General features: G+C 31.5%; 1 protein-coding gene and 1 long non-coding RNA gene across 6 annotated transcripts in view; one reads left to right on the forward strand and one right to left on the reverse strand.

Moving 5' to 3' along the window:
• The window catches only part of LOC118184669 (immunomodulatory peroxidase-like), a 97224-nt gene extending 88369 nt beyond the window's left edge, over nt 1-8855 (reverse strand). The window contains exon 1 of one of the 2 annotated variants that reach the window (XM_035354371.2): nt 8590-8855. In XM_035354371.2, coding sequence (XP_035210262.1) covers nt 8590-8606 — 17 coding nt within the window. In that variant the 5' untranslated portion in view covers nt 8607-8855. The remainder of the gene's footprint in view (nt 1-8589) is intronic. The other variant, XM_035354372.2, reaches the window with a different exon arrangement.
• The window catches only part of LOC146993709 (uncharacterized), a 106746-nt gene that overhangs the window by 3770 nt on the left and 80728 nt on the right, over nt 1-22248 (forward strand). Inside the window, exon 2 of one of the 4 annotated variants that reach the window (XR_015038246.1) lies at nt 4563-4765. The exons of 2 other annotated variants lie outside the window; for them this stretch is intronic. This is a non-coding gene — a long non-coding RNA (uncharacterized LOC146993709). Of the gene's footprint in view, nt 1-4562; nt 7474-22248 lie in introns of those variants that run through there. One more of the 4 variants, XR_015038245.1, reaches the window with a different exon arrangement.

Here is a 22248-nt window from a genome sequence, read left to right on the forward strand (position 1 = left end):
AACCAAATGTCAGTTCATAATTGTAAACACCGTTCTATGCAAGGTCAAAGTAGTCAAAATATTTTCCTAATTAGAAATTTTAAAAATAAAAGCAATAGAATCCAGAATTACATATACGGCAATGGTCGTCTACAGATATCATATTTTGCTTTTCAGAATTGAAAATAATTGTGATACGCTATGTCTGTATACTTCTGATCAGAAATATTTAGTTGTGCTACAAGACAATGTAACACTAGTATTGTCAATCCATAAATAAAGCTAAATATTTGCCGAACAGATATCTAAAAGGACTTGAACAATTGAATTTGTAGTAACAAAAGAATCAGTATGCTATTATGCTTAAAGCGAACTAAGAAAATTAATAGGAAAATGCATAGCATGAAATATATAACCATTTTACGGTTATTGGAAATGCATGTTTTTGTAGGTTCAACTGTTCTGTCTGTAAAGAAAATTAAAAATCTAATTCGGAAATTAGAAATATAATCTCAATTATAAATATTTGAGACTCAAACCTTTGGACTCGTATGCCCAGAAAAATAATTATTCACTTAAGATTTGATGTTACCCGATAACTCATATACTATTATCATTCTTCATTACCAATTTGATGTAGGCGGTGGACTTTCGTTGCAGGAAGAGCATTCTGGCAATGTAATATTCAGATCCTGATCAAAAACAAAATTAATGGGGAATTTATGATTGGTTTCTTACTTGCAGATGTGTCATAAGATAAAATCGAACTTTCATTGATAATGTTTATAATAAAACACATTTTTGCTGGCGTTTAAGAAGGAAATAGACTAATGTATACGAAGTTAATGTTACGATATAAGTTAGTGTATACGAAGCTTTACAAATTTACAGAAAGTCATCATATAAATATTCTAAAACATAAAATATAAAAGAATTAAAAATATAATGAAATTATATTGTAATATACTTTAGCATACTATAAATGAATATACGAATAAAACCAATTCAGGAAGACAATAAGAAGCGTATGAACTATCAAATAAATTTTTTGCTGAATTAGATAGTAGATTTCTTAACTTTTATAGCTATTGAATGCTATACCTACTTAACTATCTTTCACTTGACAACTTATTTATTACTTTTTCATTATTACTGGTAACTAATACTGTCTGCTTCTCGAAAAACATCCAGATTATCTGAGGTTTATATAAGATGTAAAGTGATCTATTTTGTTAAATAGTAAATACTAATTCAACGAACCAAAAGTATTTCCATGGAAGTTCGTTGAATTAGTATTTCCATGGAAGTAAAATACTAATTCAACCAAAAGCTTGAACATTCAAGAAAAAGTTTAGGATATTTCACCTGGCAATATTAACGGCCTGTTATTTTTATCAATTAAATATCTAATTAAACTAAATTTTAATATGAAAATATTTTGTAACTGGATAACATTGTTTTTAAATACAATACAACGAAAGGCGAATTTCTTCTCTTGCGTTATAGAAAATACGCATTTGCCTTCAAAACTAAGACAATTCAATTATCCGGATTTTTAAATCCGGAAGAGCTGCGATCGCTGCTAGTCTGAATATTTGGAATTTTACTGTGATTAGGCGTCACTTTTTGTAACACTGTTTCGATATACATATACTATTGCTTCAAACATTACTCGAATATTTTATGCAAATTTTGCATTCAAAGCCAAGCTATAGGATTTCTTCTGCAAATACTAAATGGCTATGGAAATATCAAGAAAGTTACTCGCTACAATAGCTGAACACATAATAATCCGTGACTCATTTTGCTATTTAAATTTAGAAGCAAAATTGCTGTTACTCATTTAAAGTATTGATTTCGTACAAACAAGTATAAATAAGAGTTCGGAAAGAAGCGATTAAAAATGGAACTGATGCAGTTTTGACACTATAGAAATTAAAAAATTTTACAACTTTAGAAAATTGTGCATAGTTATAAAATTATAAGCTAATTAAATTGTATCTGTTCTAAAGCGAACAGTTAATCAGCTAAAAGATTATACGTTATTTACAAATACTTTTAATTAAATTCCATCTACCTATTAATTGCAATGAAACTTCTAGAAACAACACTCTAAGGTTATAATTTTATCAAGATGCCTTTTGCTTTCTCTTTTTTATTATAAAAGAAAGCAGTAAGAATGGAAAACATTTTCCCCATTAAGTTGAGAAACACATTACTTTTCATCAATATTAATCCATGTGTTGCTTGCCGATGCCGGGAGATATGAATATTAAGTAAATTTCCTTAAGGCGCAAGGCATCGGATTCATTAAATGGCCGTTCATCCTATATTAACACTTTCTTTCGTTTCTTTGTGCGCAACTTCCTTTGTTAGAAATTACTGCATTTTTTTTTTTTCAAAATCGTGTATATTTTTGTGATGCATTAATACCAAAAAATATTTGCTTCGTGACACATTTAAAAAGATATTTTCATCTCTCATGGTAGAATCGTTACTCATCTTTTGAGATAAGAATTTTTTAAACTGGCACGAAAAACAACTTTGTAAGCATACTTGTTTATAACTATTATTTATAAATAATGTGAATATTTATATTAAAATAGAAGTTCATTGCTTATTTCATTTCATTATTACATAATTCTTTTAATCATAGAAAAGTACGTGCTTTCCCATCTAGTATTTTACTCTAAATGGCAAGACTGAGGAAATGCTCAAATGTAATATAATACTGTTGTAAGGATTATGTTAATTTTATTAACAGTTGAGTTTTAAGTTAAAGTTCCTTTCCTGTCAAATTCTTAACTTCAACTTACTACTTCCGGCCAGAACGTAGTTTTGGAATCACTCTGAATATTTAATGAGGAGGAGTGGTATTTAAACCGCGAAGTCTACTTGCTTAGTGAGAGAGAATCAGAGTTTCTGATTTGCGCGCGTCTGCCTTTTGGCTACTCTCTTTCAAATGCTGTTATTACACTCGGCCGTACTCAGGCCCTTGATAAGGGTTAGTTAAGCTTCCATCTTGTTGTTTCTTGTTACACGAACTTAAGCGATTTTTCGCTAACTAGTTCTTAAGATTCGTCACTTTCTACAGTAACTGAGAAATACACTAGTGAGAATCTTACACTGTGTTTTAAATATAGAAATGCATACTAATGAAAACTGTGTAAATGTGAATCAGCATATCGATTATTATTTAAATTTAGTAATAACAAAATTTTCCAGTTGTTTAAATTTATTCTTTCGAGTAACAAAATTCTTTCTAAAATGGGTAGTAAAACAGTAAAACTTTAAATTTCGGTTGATGAAGTTAAGCCAGTTGATGATTAATTATTATCATTAAGTCAAATTTCACATTTTATAAATCCAAGTTTCAAGCTAAAAATAAATTTTTCGTTTTCAAAAATTAAAAATGTGCTTAGAGTAACGCTTAACTATATTTATCGGGTACTCTTCTGTTATAGGGACCGGATTCAGAAACGTTTGCGTCTATGAATACATGTGCTCCTATATGCATGCATCTGTGTACTAAGTTAACTTCAACTTACTACTTCCGGCCATGCATATGTGTATACACACACATATTTATTTGCACAGATGTATACATGCATACATTTCTGAATCTGGTCCTGATAACAGAAGAGTAACATTTATTTTTTACAAATATTATATATATATATATATATATGTGTGTGTGTGTGTGTGATGTGCAAGCTTTTGTCCAGAATAAAAGATTGGTGAAGAATCATAAATGTTGTCGTAACTTAAATCATCAGACGATAAGTTTAAAAAACAGTATCCATTTATTATTATTCAGGAGAAATAGCAGTTACAAAATCAGATATCCGGAATAAATAAAAAGAATTACTAATAACTTTTTGTATGAAGTTTACTACATCGTGACATTTAAGAAAAGCCCCCGATATTCTTTTGCGAGTCCTTTTATAGCCTCTGGAAAGGCGAAGCTTCAAAGAAATGACGTCAGCGTCATCAGCCAATCCAGTTCGCTTTAAATATCTCTAGAACATTCTAAAACTGTACGTGTAGAAAAGGCGGGAAAAACAACTTGACTACGGGGCTGTGAATTTAATTCCACGTACTTTCAAATAAGAGAACGTCGCCATTAAAAATGAAAAGAAAATACAGTTAGAATTTTAAGTGTATTCTTTATGGAATTTTATTATTACATATATATATATATATACATTGAAATATATATCAGATAATATTATATATATATATATATATATATATATATATATTATTTGATATATATATATTATTTTTATATATATCTGATTTGGGGATATTCATTGATTATTAATTGTTATAGCAGCAAGATATATATATATATTGTTTTCATCTTATCAAAGTAATTTTATATTAAAGACATTTTTAGCTGTATAAACGCTTTTTTTAAGCAGTTTCAATAGGAAATACATGAACAATCACTGAAAAGGATTTGCTACAAATGATTAAGTAATTGGGTTGTGTGACTGTGACATAAAGTTTTTAACTATGTTACAAATGATAGAAGGTTCTAATTTCACATTGTCTCATCTGCGGTATTCTTTTACTCTTAGGAGCTTCTGAAGTACGAGAAATGATTGATAGCATGTGAGCATTATGTCTGGAAAATACACGGATGCGTCAAAAGTCAAAACTTCCCTCAGAGATCAAACAACTTCTGGAAGATAATGTTTACCATGCGTGGATGGGCATTGTCATGAAAACAATCAGTGTCGCGATTGCGTTTATGAGCCAGCTCCAAACTAAGACTCTGAAGGTATTTATAGTAAAAGGCCGAAGTGATCGTGATGTTTAGCAGTAACATATGTAGCTTTATGGCACGATAAATATCCCATCACGTGTCGGTGTACTGCTTAATGGAATTACACATTTGGGTCTCAGTTTCAACATTCATTCTGACTTACCAAATACATCACTGTTCGTATTTTAAATAGTTCAAGCACAAGACAAGCACTGTTCATTATTTACGGTCCAAAATTTTTGGAGATTGGTCATTTAAAATCATTACGGAATAAAATCTGTCTGCTAGAAATAATAAAAATTAGCATGCATCCATTTAATCAATTATTCCTCATTATTAATTATGCAAAACACCAAAATAAATGAACATGTTAACGTAAGTAACTATAAATTGTCTGAAAAGTTTTCAGTTTCAAATAACGAAGGCACTTCTGTTATTAAAAGCTTATATTAATTATGAATGGTTAATAGGAAAATGCCATTCTTCTTTGCATTGTACTCATTTAAGAATTAAAGAATATCATTTCCGTCTAAACTTCAAAGTACTAACATGTTTCATTACAGTAAATCATATTTCCTTTTAAAAGGGAAGTAATTAATCACACTAAAGGGAATAAAGCATAAAGATATCACTTAGAGATATTAACAGAACGTTAATAGAGAATAAACATTGCGTTCCATAAAATTACATTGTCTTCTGTTTTATTTCCTTTTAAACTTCCTATTCAGTTCATTAACGAAGTTCTGGTGATTGCTGCTGTCAAAATTCCAGGTACTGAGATTCGTCATTAACTAACTCTTTCAGAAACTGATCCTGGTTTTGTGAGACTTCCTCAAGATTGTTTTATTTAGAAATATTAGATAACTTAAATTTTTCCTATTTTTAATTTTTACGAATGGTTATTTTTATGTTGAAACTCTGTACGGTATTACTCAAATTGGAAATGTCTTTGCTATATCCATAAAACTAAGACAATTTATTTATTGATTTTATAAAAATAATAAAAAAATGAAGAAAGAAATGAAAAAAAATAATAATAAATACGATCTGAAAACGATCAGATTTTAAATTAAGTCCAACATGCGTTTTTTCATTTATAGGTACATACACGTTTGGACATCATTTGGACTAATGTCCCATTGCGCTAAAAATATGTAAAAACAACATATCTTTTAGAGTTTCCGATAGACAATCTCGTGAGCTGGAGATAAAAATGTTTTATTTTTTACAGTGTTACCACTGCTCGCTTTGAAATTGTTGAGTTTTTTAATCAACAATTCGTTGACGTTTTACAAAATATGAAATTGACACTAAAACAAATTCCAAATTTGGTCTTGCAAGTGCCCTTCTTCAGGCTGAGGACTATGTTATTCAAAATTTGATGAATCTAGGTACCGTTGTTTTTCAACAATGTGAGAAACATACATACATTCATGTAGATTCTTCATTATTTAGTTTATTTAAATATATAGGCGATAATATTTCGTGGCAACAATTTGAAAAGTGATTCGGACATTTAAAGTGATTCGACGCAAAATGCCGTAATAGACCTTCTGGATTAGAAATATTTTATAGGCTTCTGTATAATTTTACAGCGATCTTTAGTATCCATATATAGAGTCTTTCATATGGTTTGATCTCTTTGTATTTTGCTTTCATCACGGTATACTTCTAAAGCCGCTAATACGTCACTAATAACCTATAACTGATTAATCATTTAAAAGTAACTAATAATCAGTGAAAATCTATAAAGTGATAAGAATTTTTGGAAGCAAGACAGCTGAAAAATGTGCACAGCCCTTTCGAACTCCAGTCCAGTTGATAGCTAATCGAACCTAATTCCTTTACACCACGCAGGCACGCCACAAGGAGGAAGAAAATAACTTAAAACGTCAGACTAACTAATGGAAAGAACAGAAATGTGATCGCCGAAGATGCAACTTCCAAGTACGAAGGACTTGATTCCATATATTTAGGGGTCTTTTGAGCGTATTCGAAAAAATAATAACGAGTTTTTGTGAAAAAATCAGGCAAAGCATCCCTCTCTGGAAAAGACAGTTCCATTCCTTCGCATGTTAAGTTGTAATCCGTTAAGTTAACCTGCATAATTTATTTTGTCTTTGTGTACTTTTCATAGTATATCTTAAAATCAAACCATTACCTTTCGTTTCTTTTTTCTGCTAGATTTCCTGCTTTTTTTATCAGTTTTTTTTCCAACTAGGTTTCCAGTTAATAAACCTTCGAACTGAAGATGACAGTTTTATAACATTTAACCCTAAACTTTCGAACGTGGATTACAAACTATTTTTGACTTTTCCTGTCTCCATGTCTACAAGGAAATACAGATTTCAATTAGAGCGAGATTCTCTTTCTTTAAAGGCGTTTCTCTTTTTCTATTAAATTAGGGTATTTAAATATAAGTTGCAGACATTGTATACTTTAATGTTTCCAGTTCGATTATACTTTCTCTTGTAGGTAACATTCAAAAGCAATTCGTTTACACTTTCAAAAAATTTTGGAATGCTTGAATTATTAATTTTATCTTCAATTTTATTGCATTCCTGTCTATTTCTTTATTTAAAAATTACTGAAACTATTATTTGTATTAAATTTGTAACCCAGTTTTTCATTAACTTTGTTAGAGATATTTTAAAATTGAAATTCTAAATGTCTTAAATAGTTCTTGAATTTGCAGTTTGATTATACACATCAAATTAATTTTGTTTAAATGTAATTAATTTTATATGGCATGTATTTATAAATTAACTAATTTCACTGTAAAATTAATATCAAAATAAAATTATAAAATAATTTTACGATTTTTAAATTTATGTTATCCTTGTATGAGTTGTTCAAAATAACTGAAAATGTCATAATCGAATGTAGGTAAAGTCATAAAGAATTTCTAAAGTCTCTTGAAAGATGGAAAAAATACTATGATATTTTTTAATTACAAGGTTTATACCAAAAAATCCATTTTCCCTATTTTATTAATGAAAGACTTTAAAAATTATCAAAATGATTTACAATAAAATCACATAAAATTTAAACCTAAAACAAATAATTTATTTATCTCTATATAATTATTTAATTGATATAACTGGCTATTAAATAACCAATTTCTCCTTTTTATAGCTCTCTATGTATGGGTAATATGTTTCTTCGCTTGAAGTAATAATATTATACTGATATCAAGTTAGATGACCAATATACTTTTGAGGTTTTCTTTTCTGAAGAGTTTACCTTTTACAACATGCATGCATTTAATGAAATGATAATTTGGATGTCACACTTGCTTGTAATAGATTTTATTGAAACGTTAGTATTAATAATAATTTATTTCCTGATTAGTTTTTCTTAATCCATATAATAATTCTCAATGAAACTTAATATTTTAAAATTTTAATTATGGATATCTACGAAATTAATAGTTACTGTTTTATCATTTCTTCCTCAGGAACAAAGAATTCGAGGGTTCAAAAAAATTAAATATCAAAATATGACTAAAATTTTTTTCTTTCTTTTTTAAGATTCATCTACTGGCTTCCATTTTAAGAGAAGCTGATAATATGAATTCTGCGGGTGATTATTACTTCAGTATTCTCATCATTCTATCTAAGCGATACAGGTGAGGGGAAACGAAAAGATGTACTCTTAATTAGAAAAAAATTATAATCGTATGATAATTTCAATACATTTTAGCATTTTAAACTGTGATCAGCTATCTGAATATAATATCATTCATTTTGAATTTTAACTCATATATAAAGTGCTCATTACAAATAGTCAATATTCCATGTTGTATTAACATTTTAGGAAGGTGTTAATCAAAGACTTACCTCCAATTCGTTATCATGGCACAGAGAGAATTATCACAATATAATCTTTCCAGTTAAGTCAAATAACTCCTTCAGCAAGCAGATGATCCACAGACACCTTCTTCCAGCACTCACATCGACAACTCAGCTCCACTCGTGCAGGGTGGTCCGTTAAAATGATCCAGTGCGTAACGGAGATTCGGGATCAGAGCACGCGTAACTGTCTATCCGTCCGTCGCTGGTTGAGATCGTTCGCGCAATGGAAAAGGAATATTCACCGACTAACGGTTTTGTTTTATCCGATTCTTTTCTCAGCCACCCCTGAGTCACGTGGTATGATGTCCAGCGGGTTAGCCTCGTTTTCATCCCCTGAGCCACATCCTTATAAAAGCGACCCGATTCTGAGGCGCGCCGTTTTTGAAAAAAATAGGTTGGGGGAATGCTTACAAATTGAAACGGTGTGCACTCACAGCAGCTTTGGTAGTACCGCCTTTTTTTTTTTTTTTATCGTACACTACTTTTTTTTATGTTTGGAACACTAGGCGCGCTGTTAACGGAAGGTAATATATGTTATGTACGGATTATTTGTGCCGGAAAATGCATGAAAGAACAAAACTCAAATTCTAATGCAATGCTTTATGTCAATTTATAAATATAAAATTCAGTACCTTTTTCCTTCGATGAGCGCCTCGTCAAAGGTGGTATAAGTCTCTTTCTTTAATTTTTTCTATCCATACATAATTCAAGACAGGATATAATATACCCAAGCTCACTTGTAATGAAGTATTACAATTTTCCCAAGATCTGAGATTTTATTCTAATAAAATCTTGGCTTTTATTCTGCTATTAAATTACATTATAACAGTTTTAAACTGTAGTAAAATTGTAGACTAGTGTTAATATATAGCGTTTTAGAAATTAATTTAAGGAAAATCTCTATTTACAAATTTATGTTCATTTTATTCCTTAAGGAGAAAAGTTTTTGAGTTTGCCTGTATTCCTCTTAGAGATTATTCTTACATATATCTCTTTTTTATTTCCACAGAAACATCTTTTTCCATCTCCATCCAAGACAGAACTTCTGAATTTTATTTGATAGCCGCTTTAATTAATACTTAGGAAACCGTCATCTTTCTTTCTTCTTCTTTGTAAGATCCATTAGAGATAGCGTTGATGAAGCCATAGACCACTGGTAGTTCTTTTCGGATTCAGCTTTTTGGGACTGAACTGGCTTCAGGGAGGCTCATGATTTTGAAGTTCTTCTTAAGTACGAGAAGATTAATAAACAGTTTCCCTTCGAAATTCTACCTCAAGTGAATCCCTGGAACAGCTTTCGAGTACTTTATATTCATAGACAACCTAACCTACCCGAAGCATTTGGAAGGCAGCAGCTCAATATCAGAATGAAATCCTTTCGGAAGTCCACGTTACCCTTATTGATTTCAGAAATTCATCCATGTATTAGGATCAAACTTTTATTCTTCCTTAGGAAAGCAGACGGTAATAAATAATTATACAATTATCACTTCTGCCAGTCATCGAGATGGACTGATAAGCATGCCCAAATTCGGCTCGTGAGCCGCATGCTGCTCTTTGGTCCCTTAACAGCACGTTACCTTTTGACCCCTTCAGTCAGACTTTCTATCGAGGAACATTTTTGTTTTTTAAATATATTTTAAATAATATGAAATGTATTTTGAAGCAGAAATTGTACAAACATACGTTTGTTTATCAATCATCAGCAATTTAATTTCTTAAATTACAAAATCTTTGTATCATTTTAAATAGTCTCAAACTGGTCATTGCTAACCATCAGAGTAACAAACAAAATGGTGGATAATTTTGATTGAGCAAATTATTCTGATGGATATATTGCCTTTAGGGCAAAGCTAATGATGGCTTTGATTTGGGGAAGAATTTGATATGGATTGATGTGCAAACTTTAACCAGTAGATCATGCTCAATAAACTAATCGTACTTGATCAGCAGATCTCTTATATCCAGTTCCATATCGCAGTCGCACAGTATATCCAGTACATCCAGTTTCATGTTGTAGTCGCAAATATTCTACAAATGACACTTTCATGATGATTAGTTGGCAATTATAAGCAGAGATAACTCTTTATTTCAATTATGATCGCCCATGTTGAAATTTTTTGAGTCATGATGAGGATGGATTTCTCCACTGTACTGGCAGCGATTTCAAATTTGATTCAAAATTTTTGATCTAGTTCAAAGTTTTATCAATAGTGAATTTGCGAAACAGACATCTTTCAGCTTCACCATCAACTCTGGTTCCAATAATGTTGCATCAAGCAATGAAGGATCCGTCGTGTAAAAATTGTCTTTCCTACGAAGCTTTTTCCAAACTGCGGCATACTAATGATGGCGATATTTTTATAGCTTATATTTTCTCGCATTTACTCGACGAAATTCTTCCTTTCTAGCTAATCGCAAGCGTCACAGTTCTGTCATCTGCAGAATTTTTTTTTCTTTTTTTGCTTCTTAGGCTTTCGGTTTTCTTGTAGGTCTAAGATAAAATACTTCACAAAAACGAATAGCCCAATGGAACTGCTTCATACTGATCACATAAAATCTCAGACTATGCACTGTGAAATTCTTTTGAAATTTTAGCATGCAGGTTTTAATTTTAATGTACGATCTCTGATTTTCTAGAGATATCATCCCCCAGAAGTTTGCAAACTCTCTTTCAAGTATTCTTTATTTCTAAGTGCAGTACTCGAGAGAACTGAAATAGGCACTTAATTACCTCTTAAATTGTAAACGATTAAAAAAAAACCTGAAAGGTTTCAGATTTTAAATTACGTCCAAAGCAGCATTTTTTTAACATTTTGTGTGCTACCTTTATTTATTAAATATCATGTTCTTCGCCCTTAAACCATAAAATTCAGTTCAAGAGCAATATCGGAAAATATATCTTTAGAATTTCCGGTACACAATCTTCACGCGCTGGACTAAAAATGTTTTTTCTGTACAACGTTGCCATTGCTCGCTTTGAAATCCTTGAGTTTGTTAATAAAAAATTCGTTTAAGGTTTATAAAATATAAAATCGATAATAAAACAAGAAATTTGGGCTTCCAAATGCCCATATTTGCAGGAGGATTACGTTAGTCAAAATTTGATGGCTCTAAGTACCGTTGTTTTATCACAATATACATTTAAACATTTATATTTATTATTTTATTTTTTATACATTTATGCAGATTCTTCATTATTTAATCTCTTTAAATGTAATGCAGGGCGATAATATTTGGTGGCAGCAATTGGAAAAGTGAAACAACGCTTGTAGTGAATAAACGCAAAATGCGAAAACGAAATTAATAGTCTTCTGTTCAGTTTGTCCCTTTGGACTAATAGTGCAGTTATATGCAACCTGCTTATTAGCATTGTTTGGTGTTAATATAGGTCTCATTATAGGAAATGCGAATTTCAGCTGCCAAACTGATTGAAAGGTTTATAGCTGGTCCATTATCTAAACAAACGTATATCGAAAGATATCGCACAAAAGAAAAGAAAACGTGAAGAAATTCATAAATTATGTACAAAAAGGAGAATTATTCATTCTTCTACTAATACGTAACATTAGTGAACTGCATCATAAATTTAATTACTCCAGATATCCTTCTCTGGCGTAGTCCATACTTAAAAGAACAACAGTTGAAACTTGGGAAGGGTGTAAAAGAATCTTTATTAAAACTAAATGAGAACAGAAGGCGCACTTGTACTTACAACTCAGCCAGCTTGTGGTGAGATAACCTAAAGCAATAGTAAGTCAAATGACAAATATAAATTTAAATAAACCTGTAGCCGACGGCTACACAATCAATTTAATGCGATGCTGGCTCAGAACTTACCGTTGTGGAATTCAAATAGTGGCACTTATAATGTAAGGCCAAAGACAAGAATTCTTATCTATTATAGCAACCTACTAACGTGGCCACGAGAGGCAAAACAGGCTCTAACTTAGATTCTGGAAACATTCCTTTAAATACACTTGAACTAAATTTGCATTCTGGCTCGAGAAAACGGAAAAGAAGAAGTGACAGCACAGATTCAAAAAATAACAAAACTAGTTAATTAACAATGGAACCTCACACACTTTTAAACGGAGTGACTTCTAGGATAATACAAGTAACATTAGCATCTGACCAATAACATGAATCTTTCATATTAAATTTTCCTCAAAACATCGAAAAATTTCTGTGATTAATAAAAGCTTGAATCTTTGAATCTCTCTTGACCTGTCTGAATATTTCTTCGGCAAAACGTTTTTACAGATATATAAGTGAATCTTGATTTAATACCTGATCATCCCAATTACTCTGATTTTTTTGATACACTTAGCTCACGAAACTTCGTTCTTATTGTTCAAACTGAAGTTTTCATGATAAAGGTGATATTAAAGAAATTTTATTACGATTGTATAACTCACTTTGCATTTGTGTTAATTTGTGCATTATCTTTGAAACGACTTATCCTCATACGCTTTAATTTTCTTGTATCAATATGCATTACGATGTACTGATAACGTGTCTCAAATATATACGAATATATATACAAAATATCTATGAATATGTGTAGTTTTTAACTTCCAAACATCGAATGCGAATCTTAAATGATTATCGAATCCTTCGAATAAGAATAATAACAAGACGAAGAAAAGCAAAAATAAATTATTTGATATTAGAAGTTTTTAAATACGGCAAATATGAAATTTTGTGCAAGAGAAAACAAATTTAGTAATGTACAGTTAAAACAATACACCTATATTTATTATATTTATTAAACATATACAAATTAAACTTAGAAAATGAAGTACATAATTAAACTCTTGTATCTTGAGGTTAATTTTCTCAACATAATTTAACAAACCTATTTGAGTAAGAGTTCATATTTTAATTAACAGTTCAAAATTCAATAAACATGTCTGAGTCGTTTAAAAAGTAGCTAAATGAAACTCAACGTTAATATATCATGGTACGTGTTTCTTATAACATCCAGTGTAGGTTACCTTATAAGGTAGTTCTCTCGCTTTCCTGGCGGGGTGTAGTGGTCAGCACACTGAGCTGGTATTTCAGAGGTCCGTGGTTCAATTCCCGGCGAAGGTTTAGGAGTAATTACTTTGGACTTGTTCTTGTTTGGACCCAGTGTTCTAAATCGCTCGCTTCAGCTTCTGAGCCCAGGCGAAAATTGCGCCGTAATCCCTTTTCTCCCTGTTATTTCTCCCCTCAGAGGAAACTCAATCAGGAATTTTCTAATACCAGGCTCCGCATGGAACTCTTTGCATGACTGGGAAGTATTGCTCCGGCAATAGAAACCCAGTACAATTCAGTATATCGCAGTATCGCAGTTCCCGGCGAAGGCGTTTGCTAATTTTTCATCTTTCCTGCTTCCAAAAAATACCTTATGTCTCTATAGTGGTGCGCGAACTAAAAGGGTGTTGGATGATGATTCTCCTCACTCAGGATGTGGCGATTGGGTCCCCTAAAAACCCCAGTCGCCAGTGGGGAGTATATAAGGTATTTCTCCCGCCTTCCTAGCGCGCCTTCGTGGTGTAGTAGTTCTACACACTGGGCCAGTATTCCAGAAGACCGTGTTTCGATTCCCGAAGGCGTTTGCTAATTTTTCATCTCTCTTGCTTCCAAAAAAAAAAAAAAAATAATGTCTCTACAACCTACACCCAGAATTATCGAAATTATTCAAAAGCTGGTTTTCCAAAATTTTCGAAAAATAGCAGGGCGCCGATAACTTGAAAATTCTGAGAGATTTCTCTGAATACCAAACTAGAAAACAACCACGTTCTTTCTTTAAAGAATGCTTCTATTGGGACATTCGGAAGATCCTAGTTAAAAGATGTAACGACCAGTTACTCATTAAATGTTGAAAAGAGGCTAAAATCTCAAATATTTCGAAAGATTTTAAGGTCCACCAGCGGCTGAGCTGTAAATTTGCTGAGCACTGGTAGTTCGACCCCGATTCGTACAGGCTGGTTGCATGGAAGCTATCGTGGCTTTCCATACGTGCAACGTGGGTGCCAGTCAGTTATCTTTAAAAAGTCCTTCATGAAAGCGTTCATCTACATAGCCCTCCAGTTGCCCTTTTTTAAAGTCATTTAACATAACTTCAAGATTCGAATGTTCCATCCTTAGAAAAATGTAACTGATAATTTTAGTCACATCTAATGAACTAATTCAATTACTTAAGGTTAGATGGGATCTCTATATGATGGTTATCGTATTATTTGTGTGTGGGGGGGGGGGAAGAACTAAATTAGTTTTACACTTACTTTGCGAAAAATTACAAACTTATTTTATAATAAATTTTCCTTTTCCGAATAGCAGTTTCACAGAAGCGTGCTATGCCTTGTGAAATTTATTTTATTCTCTCTAGACAATTGATTTTGACCCAAAGAAAAATCACTACGTTTATGTTTCGAATTAATTATTTATTCTTCATTCAAATGGAAAGATGTTTACATTATTATACTTGTAAAGGCCATTACATCTCCTTATGATTTCAATTCAGTCTCCGAAAGAAATATCCACTTGCATTTTATAATAGTTTCAAAGCGTAGATTATAGGAGAATATTTTCTCAAATATAGAGATGTACCAATTATATGATTACACAAAACTACCCTTTCTTAAAAATATGAAATTAATGTATTTCAGATGTTTCTTTTCCTTTGAAACCTGAATTTCTTATTATAAAATAATGTACTTGTATATATGGATTGCGTCTCTTGGAAAATCTAGTTGCGGCTGTAGAACTTCCTTAAAAGCACAGATTCGGCTCCTACTGATATGAAGTTTGGCCACTCGTGACTTGTATCATTCATCCTATATACCTAAGAAATCAGTACAGTATTTACTTTGACTGCTGAGAACACAAAGCTAGACTCGACTATTGAAATTTTCTTATTAATTCCTTTAAATAGGATTTCCAGTTTTCAGAAAATTTCACTTGCTTGTATTACTTACGCTGAAATCTGAAAAAAAGAGAAAGATTAGCTGATATGATGCAGTAAAACCACTTCTGTGATCTCAGTTACTTTTTATGCAGGCCAAGCGAGATTGATTTAGTTTAAAATCTCTTTTATAATTCCAGATTTAATCCGCTGAATGGGCGTTTCGTGGAGAATTTGTTCTGAAACTCTATCGTTAACAGAATGAAAAAAAAAAAAAGATTCTTTAAAATTATCTATGAACATCCATCTTTTAATCAGCAGCACAGTGTAGCTTTATTTCAGTCTGTAGGATAAAAATGAGCATTTAATATGTTGTATATATAAAATTCTTATTTATTTTATTACAAGTAAGCACTGGAAGTATTTTTGCTATTTGGTTTTGAGTCATTCTTGTTTCTGTTTAAAATTTTTAATTAAATTACACCTATTATCTGCTAATATTATGCAACTCGACAATGGAAAGGGATTAAAAAATTATTAAGCGACTGCGTTATTCAAACTGATTATAAAATCTAAAAATTTGGAGTACCACGAAAGTCGAGGTGTTCACAATGGAAATACAGCACAAATGATAGAGTATATTGCTGAGTTCGCAGCAAATTAAATAGGTACTACGATGTCTAGAAATGATAACAAATTGAACTGAATTGTCTGAACAAATCGAAATGAAGCCGAAACTCAAGATAAATCGTTCAGGAAATCTGCTAAGACAATAATGAATGTGCTCATTAACTTAGTTTTCGTGAGTTTCGCTGCTGCTTGAAGTGCTGTCTATGAGCTAATGTAATCTTCACAGGAGATGAGAACAGATAACGAGCAGGTGGTACACATTCGCAGTACAACGTTTAGAACATTATCGACTTCTGTTCTTGAACTGTTAATCACGAACTGTTACAATCTTGAGAATTATCTGCAATGCTTTCTCATATAAAATGTTTGAGGTGATATCTTTGAAACATGTCGAAAACCCCATGTTTGTAAATTTATTTTTTATTTCAAAATTTCTGATAAAAGCTCTTCGATAACATTAGCATTCGGTGATGCGATCGCAAAATAATTTACTTTCAAAACGTGATGATTAAGATAAAAAAGCTAAAAATGTTATTATTAATCATAATAAGACAAAGAAGAACAAAAAGAAGAATAGAAATTTGAAGAACTTACTTTGTTTACGCTTAAGTTCAGATCTCCAGCGGAGTTTCTTGGCAAGGCGTAGTCGTACAAAAGGTAAAGAAGAGAAAGCAAATATTATGATATGCTACTTGCACGAATTACTGCCCTAAAACATCTTAAAATATACTGCGGTATTTTGCATAACATTAAAATAAATACTGAAATTCGAACTAATGCAAATTAATTAGATATCTAAACTGAGGTTTATGAATTGTAAGACGGAATGCATTCAGGAAGCACCTGTCTATATCAAAGCAGCTAGTCGGAGTGTTGAATTTATCGATGCAGCTCTGCACCATAAAAAAAGGTACGGAATTTTTGTTAGACGTGGCGAAAGCATTCGATCGCGTCTGCAGTAAGGGGCTGATGTACAATAGTCAAGAAATTATTCTTCTCCTCTCAGTTCCTAACTTTACGACCGAACCTTTAATGTCAGACAAGGAAATGTCATTTCAATCTTCAAAACTATCACTGAAGGAGTGCCCCAGGGTTCCTGTATCACGCCCCTTCTCTTCCATTATTACGCAACTGATTTTCCCGGAGAAAAAATGGATACAACTCTATGTTAGCTTACTATATCGTTCAAATGCGGTAGCCATGAGCTCTACCCAACCCAATAATGCCATCGAAAAACTCCAGGATTTTGTTTGAGGTATTGAAGACTAGGGCAAGAACTATAGAATCAGTATAACTGTCTCAAAGCTGCTGTTGGTAAAGGAGCGCGAGATTCGGAAAACAGGATGGAACAACCTTACTCATTTACTTATTTGAATTTACTTATTTGGGAAAACTGTAAACCGTGTAAGTAATGTAAGCTATCCGAGGTTATTATTAATCAAAGGTTCTCATGGATTTGTCGTATTAAGCACATCATAAGAAAAACCTGTAGTATCTCTAACCAACTTTCTATACTCTTAGGATATTACTCTGGACTGTCTCTCAACGAAAGGAGAAGGATATACCTATAAGGCCAATTCTATGCTACGCATTTGCAGGCTGGGAGTAAACCTCAAAGGCGATCTTCCTCAAACTTCAGGCAGTGCGTAATAGTAAGATCGTACGACAAATTTATAAATGCTCATGACCTTTGACTGCTGACGTTTATTTGTTTTCTTGCGCAGCGCGACTTTTGTCTCTCACCGCTTTTGATCTGAGTGGGAGACATGCAATACAGAAGACAACTGTCTCCCTACTTTTACCTCACTAATTTTACACTTTAAAAGTTTTTTAATTGCAGCTAAGCCTAATTTGCGGCTAAATTGCGGCCGCCATGTTTGTTTACATTTGTAACATAGCAGAATAGTGTATTTGTTGCCAATCTAGAGAAACTAAGCTTTGCAATAACAAAGCAACTTCTTCTTTTATTATTGAGAATTAAATTAAGCTTAATTCATTCTGGAATTATCATTTAAGTTATTAGCTTGTTTTTGCGTTGAAATTGTAACTTTAATTGAAAATTTTTTAAAATTATATTTGGTGTTTTATGTTTTTCTACATCTTTCAAATTTTAATGAAAATATTTTGAATTTTTATGTATTTTTGCCTTGCCGTGAAGTGAGAATTAAATTAATTAGTAGTGCATGCGTATTAGGTAAACAACGCTGAATCGTCTGGGAAAAATTGTTCCTTTTTATTTGTTTAATTTCTTTATATGTAGTTTTAGATTTATTATAGTATTTAAATAGAACTTGTGGTAATTCTTTAGACGATATAATTTTTGTGCATTCTGAGTTATAAAATGAATGAGCTGTAATGCTGTTAAGTGAACCTAGCGCCGAAGTGTCGCTATGGTAAATAAATATAGTGAACTTTAAAGAGTACATTTATTCTACTGTGGTTTATGCGCTATTCACGAAGTAGATTTCATTCAAAATTCGTTAACTGTTGATTCAATATGTTTAAATGAAATGCAGGAAAACTGCGTATAATTCAATATTCCGTACAAGGAAGTCATACGCTGTACACATCAAATTTTTTTGAAATAATAATCACGTAATAATGAAATAAAGCGGTACCTCGGCACAATACAATACTCCGTTCCAGATTCCTGGATTTATACTAAATTGGACTTATGTCAAATGAGCTTTTACAATAAAAAATAAAGGAAAATCACCCATTTTTTTAAAAAAATTCTATTTGTGTTATTATAATGCTGTTTAATACTAAAATAAAAAAGTAGCGTGTAAAATATATACTGCACATAAATGAAATATTATACATAATTTTTTTTTCTGTTATCTAAATCAAAAGCAATATCTCAACATACTCTAATATGGCTCTGATCTTTGTTTTGCATTCGAATTTATCCCCATCGCATTAGCCGATTTAATAGGGCTTTTGTTTTACGCAATCCTGGGTACCATCGTTCCCGGTATACGATACGCTATAGCCAAGTCCTGCATATTCATATCGTTTTCATATTTTTTCAACAATCTCTTTCTTTTTCACCTCCATTGGTGATGCTAAACATTTTCTTCATTCCTTGACTCTTCTCATTACCTTTATTAAAACATATTATTAACGAATTTATAAAACATTTACAGGTAAAAAACACAAAATCTCGTGAAAATAGTTAGTTTACTCTATAGTGGCAACAAGCGTACTGATGCTCAAAGCCAGTCGCAGCATTGTCTCTAAAAGTAAGCAAGAAGTAAACAAAGATAATTCGCGCAGTCGTGACTCAACAAACTCGAGTCGTATTCCAAACAAATATCGTATACTAAATAAAAATATTCCCATCCAAACAGGTTGTATACAAAGCTAAATGTATTCGAAGGAATGCGTATAATAATGCACTATTGTATATCATACGGGATCTGCTGCAAATCTCTCTTCATACAATTAGCACCACAATAAATAATGTTTGATGTAACTTCATAATTTCGAAATCTTTGCATAATAAGCGTGGTAAGTTTATTTTAACGACATTTTAAGATAATTCAATGACAATATATTTAAATTATATGATTATATATAAATTATATGATTCAATGACATATATGCATCTGTGCTATAATTTAACTGTGACATTAATTATAATACAAAGATAAGCTTATATCCAACACATTTCAGCGCTACATTTTTTATCCGTACAATTTGTTGACATTGCAGCAATAATTAGAATGTTCAGGTAGATAATCAGGCCGTAAGCGAAAGCTGCGGAACGTAAGATTATGAATGTTTTGATTTTTGGATCTTAAAACTACTGTTCTTTGCATGAAATCAATCATTTTTTCTTTGTTTCGCACTTCATTATTAACAAAATGAATCGTTTTAGATTATCTAGTTAGGCTTAAAAGGAATATGACTCGCTTCACCAAGATCTATTCTCCTTATTTAAAAATATAACGGCAGAGAAAGCTTTTGTGTTTTTAAACTTTATCAATACACAAGAACTACCGTTTTGGGGAAAATTTGCTACCTCCTGTCTAGTAGGGAATCAAAAAAGTGAAAATTTTGATTAATTAGTTTTAAATTTGTTTAGTATCGCAAAGCATGCAAGAGCTGTCCACTTAAGGAGAAACGCCTGTAGATACGACGAATTAGGAAAAAGATTACAGTTATTAAGTGGATGGCATTAACAGAAAAGCAAATAATAATTGTTAGTGATATTGTTTGGATTATATACTGGTCAGAGAGATACTACGATCTAATTAAAGATTCATAGCTTGAGATTACAATGACGATAGTCTGTGATGTTTAAAGTACTAATATCCAAACATTCTCTTGCACCTTAATTATACCATAGGTTAACTAAACATAATGGAGTTTTGAGTTTCTTCATTTGCTTTTTCCAGTCTCCTTAGTCAGTTATGTAATCTAAAATAGAGATTGTTTTTTAATTATACATTAGTTAAGCTAGTGGTTCCCAAAGAATGGGTCGTGTCTCTGCAGTAGGTCAGAAGGCTTGAGGCAATAAACTGCTTTCAAGTTTGTTCTGTTATAGATATATATGTATGTATGTATGCACATTTTCTTTTCTTTTAGGACTTTAAGTCTTCCTGATATCTTTCTCTTTTGATTTGTACCGAGTGGTTATTTAAAGTTCTAAATAATAGTTACGTGTATGGGTAGTAATAAACTGCTCGTTCACTATTTACGATAAGATGCTAAAAAGCTATCGATACATCGATCTAAGCATTCACTAAGACTCTGAGCCGTTAGTAAGTATATTTTTTTATTATAAATGTAGCCTCTCTCTTAAAAGACAACAATGGTATCTTACCGAATCCGAATAAGATATTTTCCAGGACATATGAATATATATTTCTGGAATTTACTAGTTTAAGTTTTGTGATACCATCTGTTGAAATTGCAGCACGCAAAATTCGTTGGTCGTATTTTTCACTATTAAATAAATAATTTCGAAAATTATACAGGTTACTTAAAATTAAAACGCATACACATGATTTATGTTTCAGAAAAATAAAATTAAATTACATTATAAAATTACCGTACATATTTTCACATAAACTTACGAATTCTCAGTGTGCTGATGTATAATTTCGAATGTCTTCTTGTTTACAAGATTGTGGCGAAAGTTTCATTAATTCGTTATACAAACAATAAAGTTTTATAACATCGTATATTGGCACAGGTGAATATTTTTCGGCAAATCTTACGAAAGTCAGCAATCCTTTGTCGGCTCTCTTTCAAATAACTCTTATTCTGCGTGTCGTCTTCATCTTCATCCTTCTCCTTTTCTTTCTTCTTCCCTAATACATGACTGATTATTTCGTCATCATCGCGAGAGAATGTGACGAGAACAGAATGGTCTACATATCCAAGCCTGCTTCTCGTTTTCCCTAACACAGGATCTCCTTCGAATATGTAACTGAATCCTAGACGTCCAAATAGGGGACTGATTGATTTAAAAACCCTACAATCTTTGTTACTTGATTCGTCATCTAAAAACATAATCACAAGCCATAATTTATATTAACATAAAGTAATGTATTTAAAAAATTTTTTAGACAACAGTCGAAGTAAATAAGACTTCTTTCAATGTGAATTATTTCAAAAAATCATTGATATGATTTTTTTAATCATTGACATGATTCTTTGAGTTGTCACATCGATGCATAAAAAATATCGGTAATATCGGTAGTTCATATCTACATTCTGGGTAATTCTGTAGCTGCATAATACTTCTTACGTTGGGCGACAGAAACATAACACAAATGTTTTTCACATTTCATAGTTTAAATTCTTAGTCCATTATATATATTTTATCTCATAGGCCTAAATTTCAGACTTAAATTTAGACCTTCAAAAGTTCCTTTATTTTGAAATTACTGGCTATGAGGGATTTTAATGTAACACACTATAGGTACTGAATTTTAAATCTGAGTTAGCGTTAATAGTAAACTTTGCAATTTAATCTCTTAACGTGAAACAGTTTCTTCTTAAGTACCGAAATAGAATTAATGCCAATTGCATTTCAATTTCTCTATTGTTATAATTTCAAATAAAAATGTTATACATCATTAATATGTCGATAAGTTAATTATTCTAATATT

The sequence above is a fragment of the Stegodyphus dumicola genome, chromosome 12 (genome assembly GCF_044657685.1).
Source record: "Stegodyphus dumicola isolate Sdum_Otavi_A_Nest chromosome 12, ASM4465768v1".
NCBI lineage: Eukaryota > Metazoa > Arthropoda > Arachnida > Araneae > Eresidae > Stegodyphus > Stegodyphus dumicola.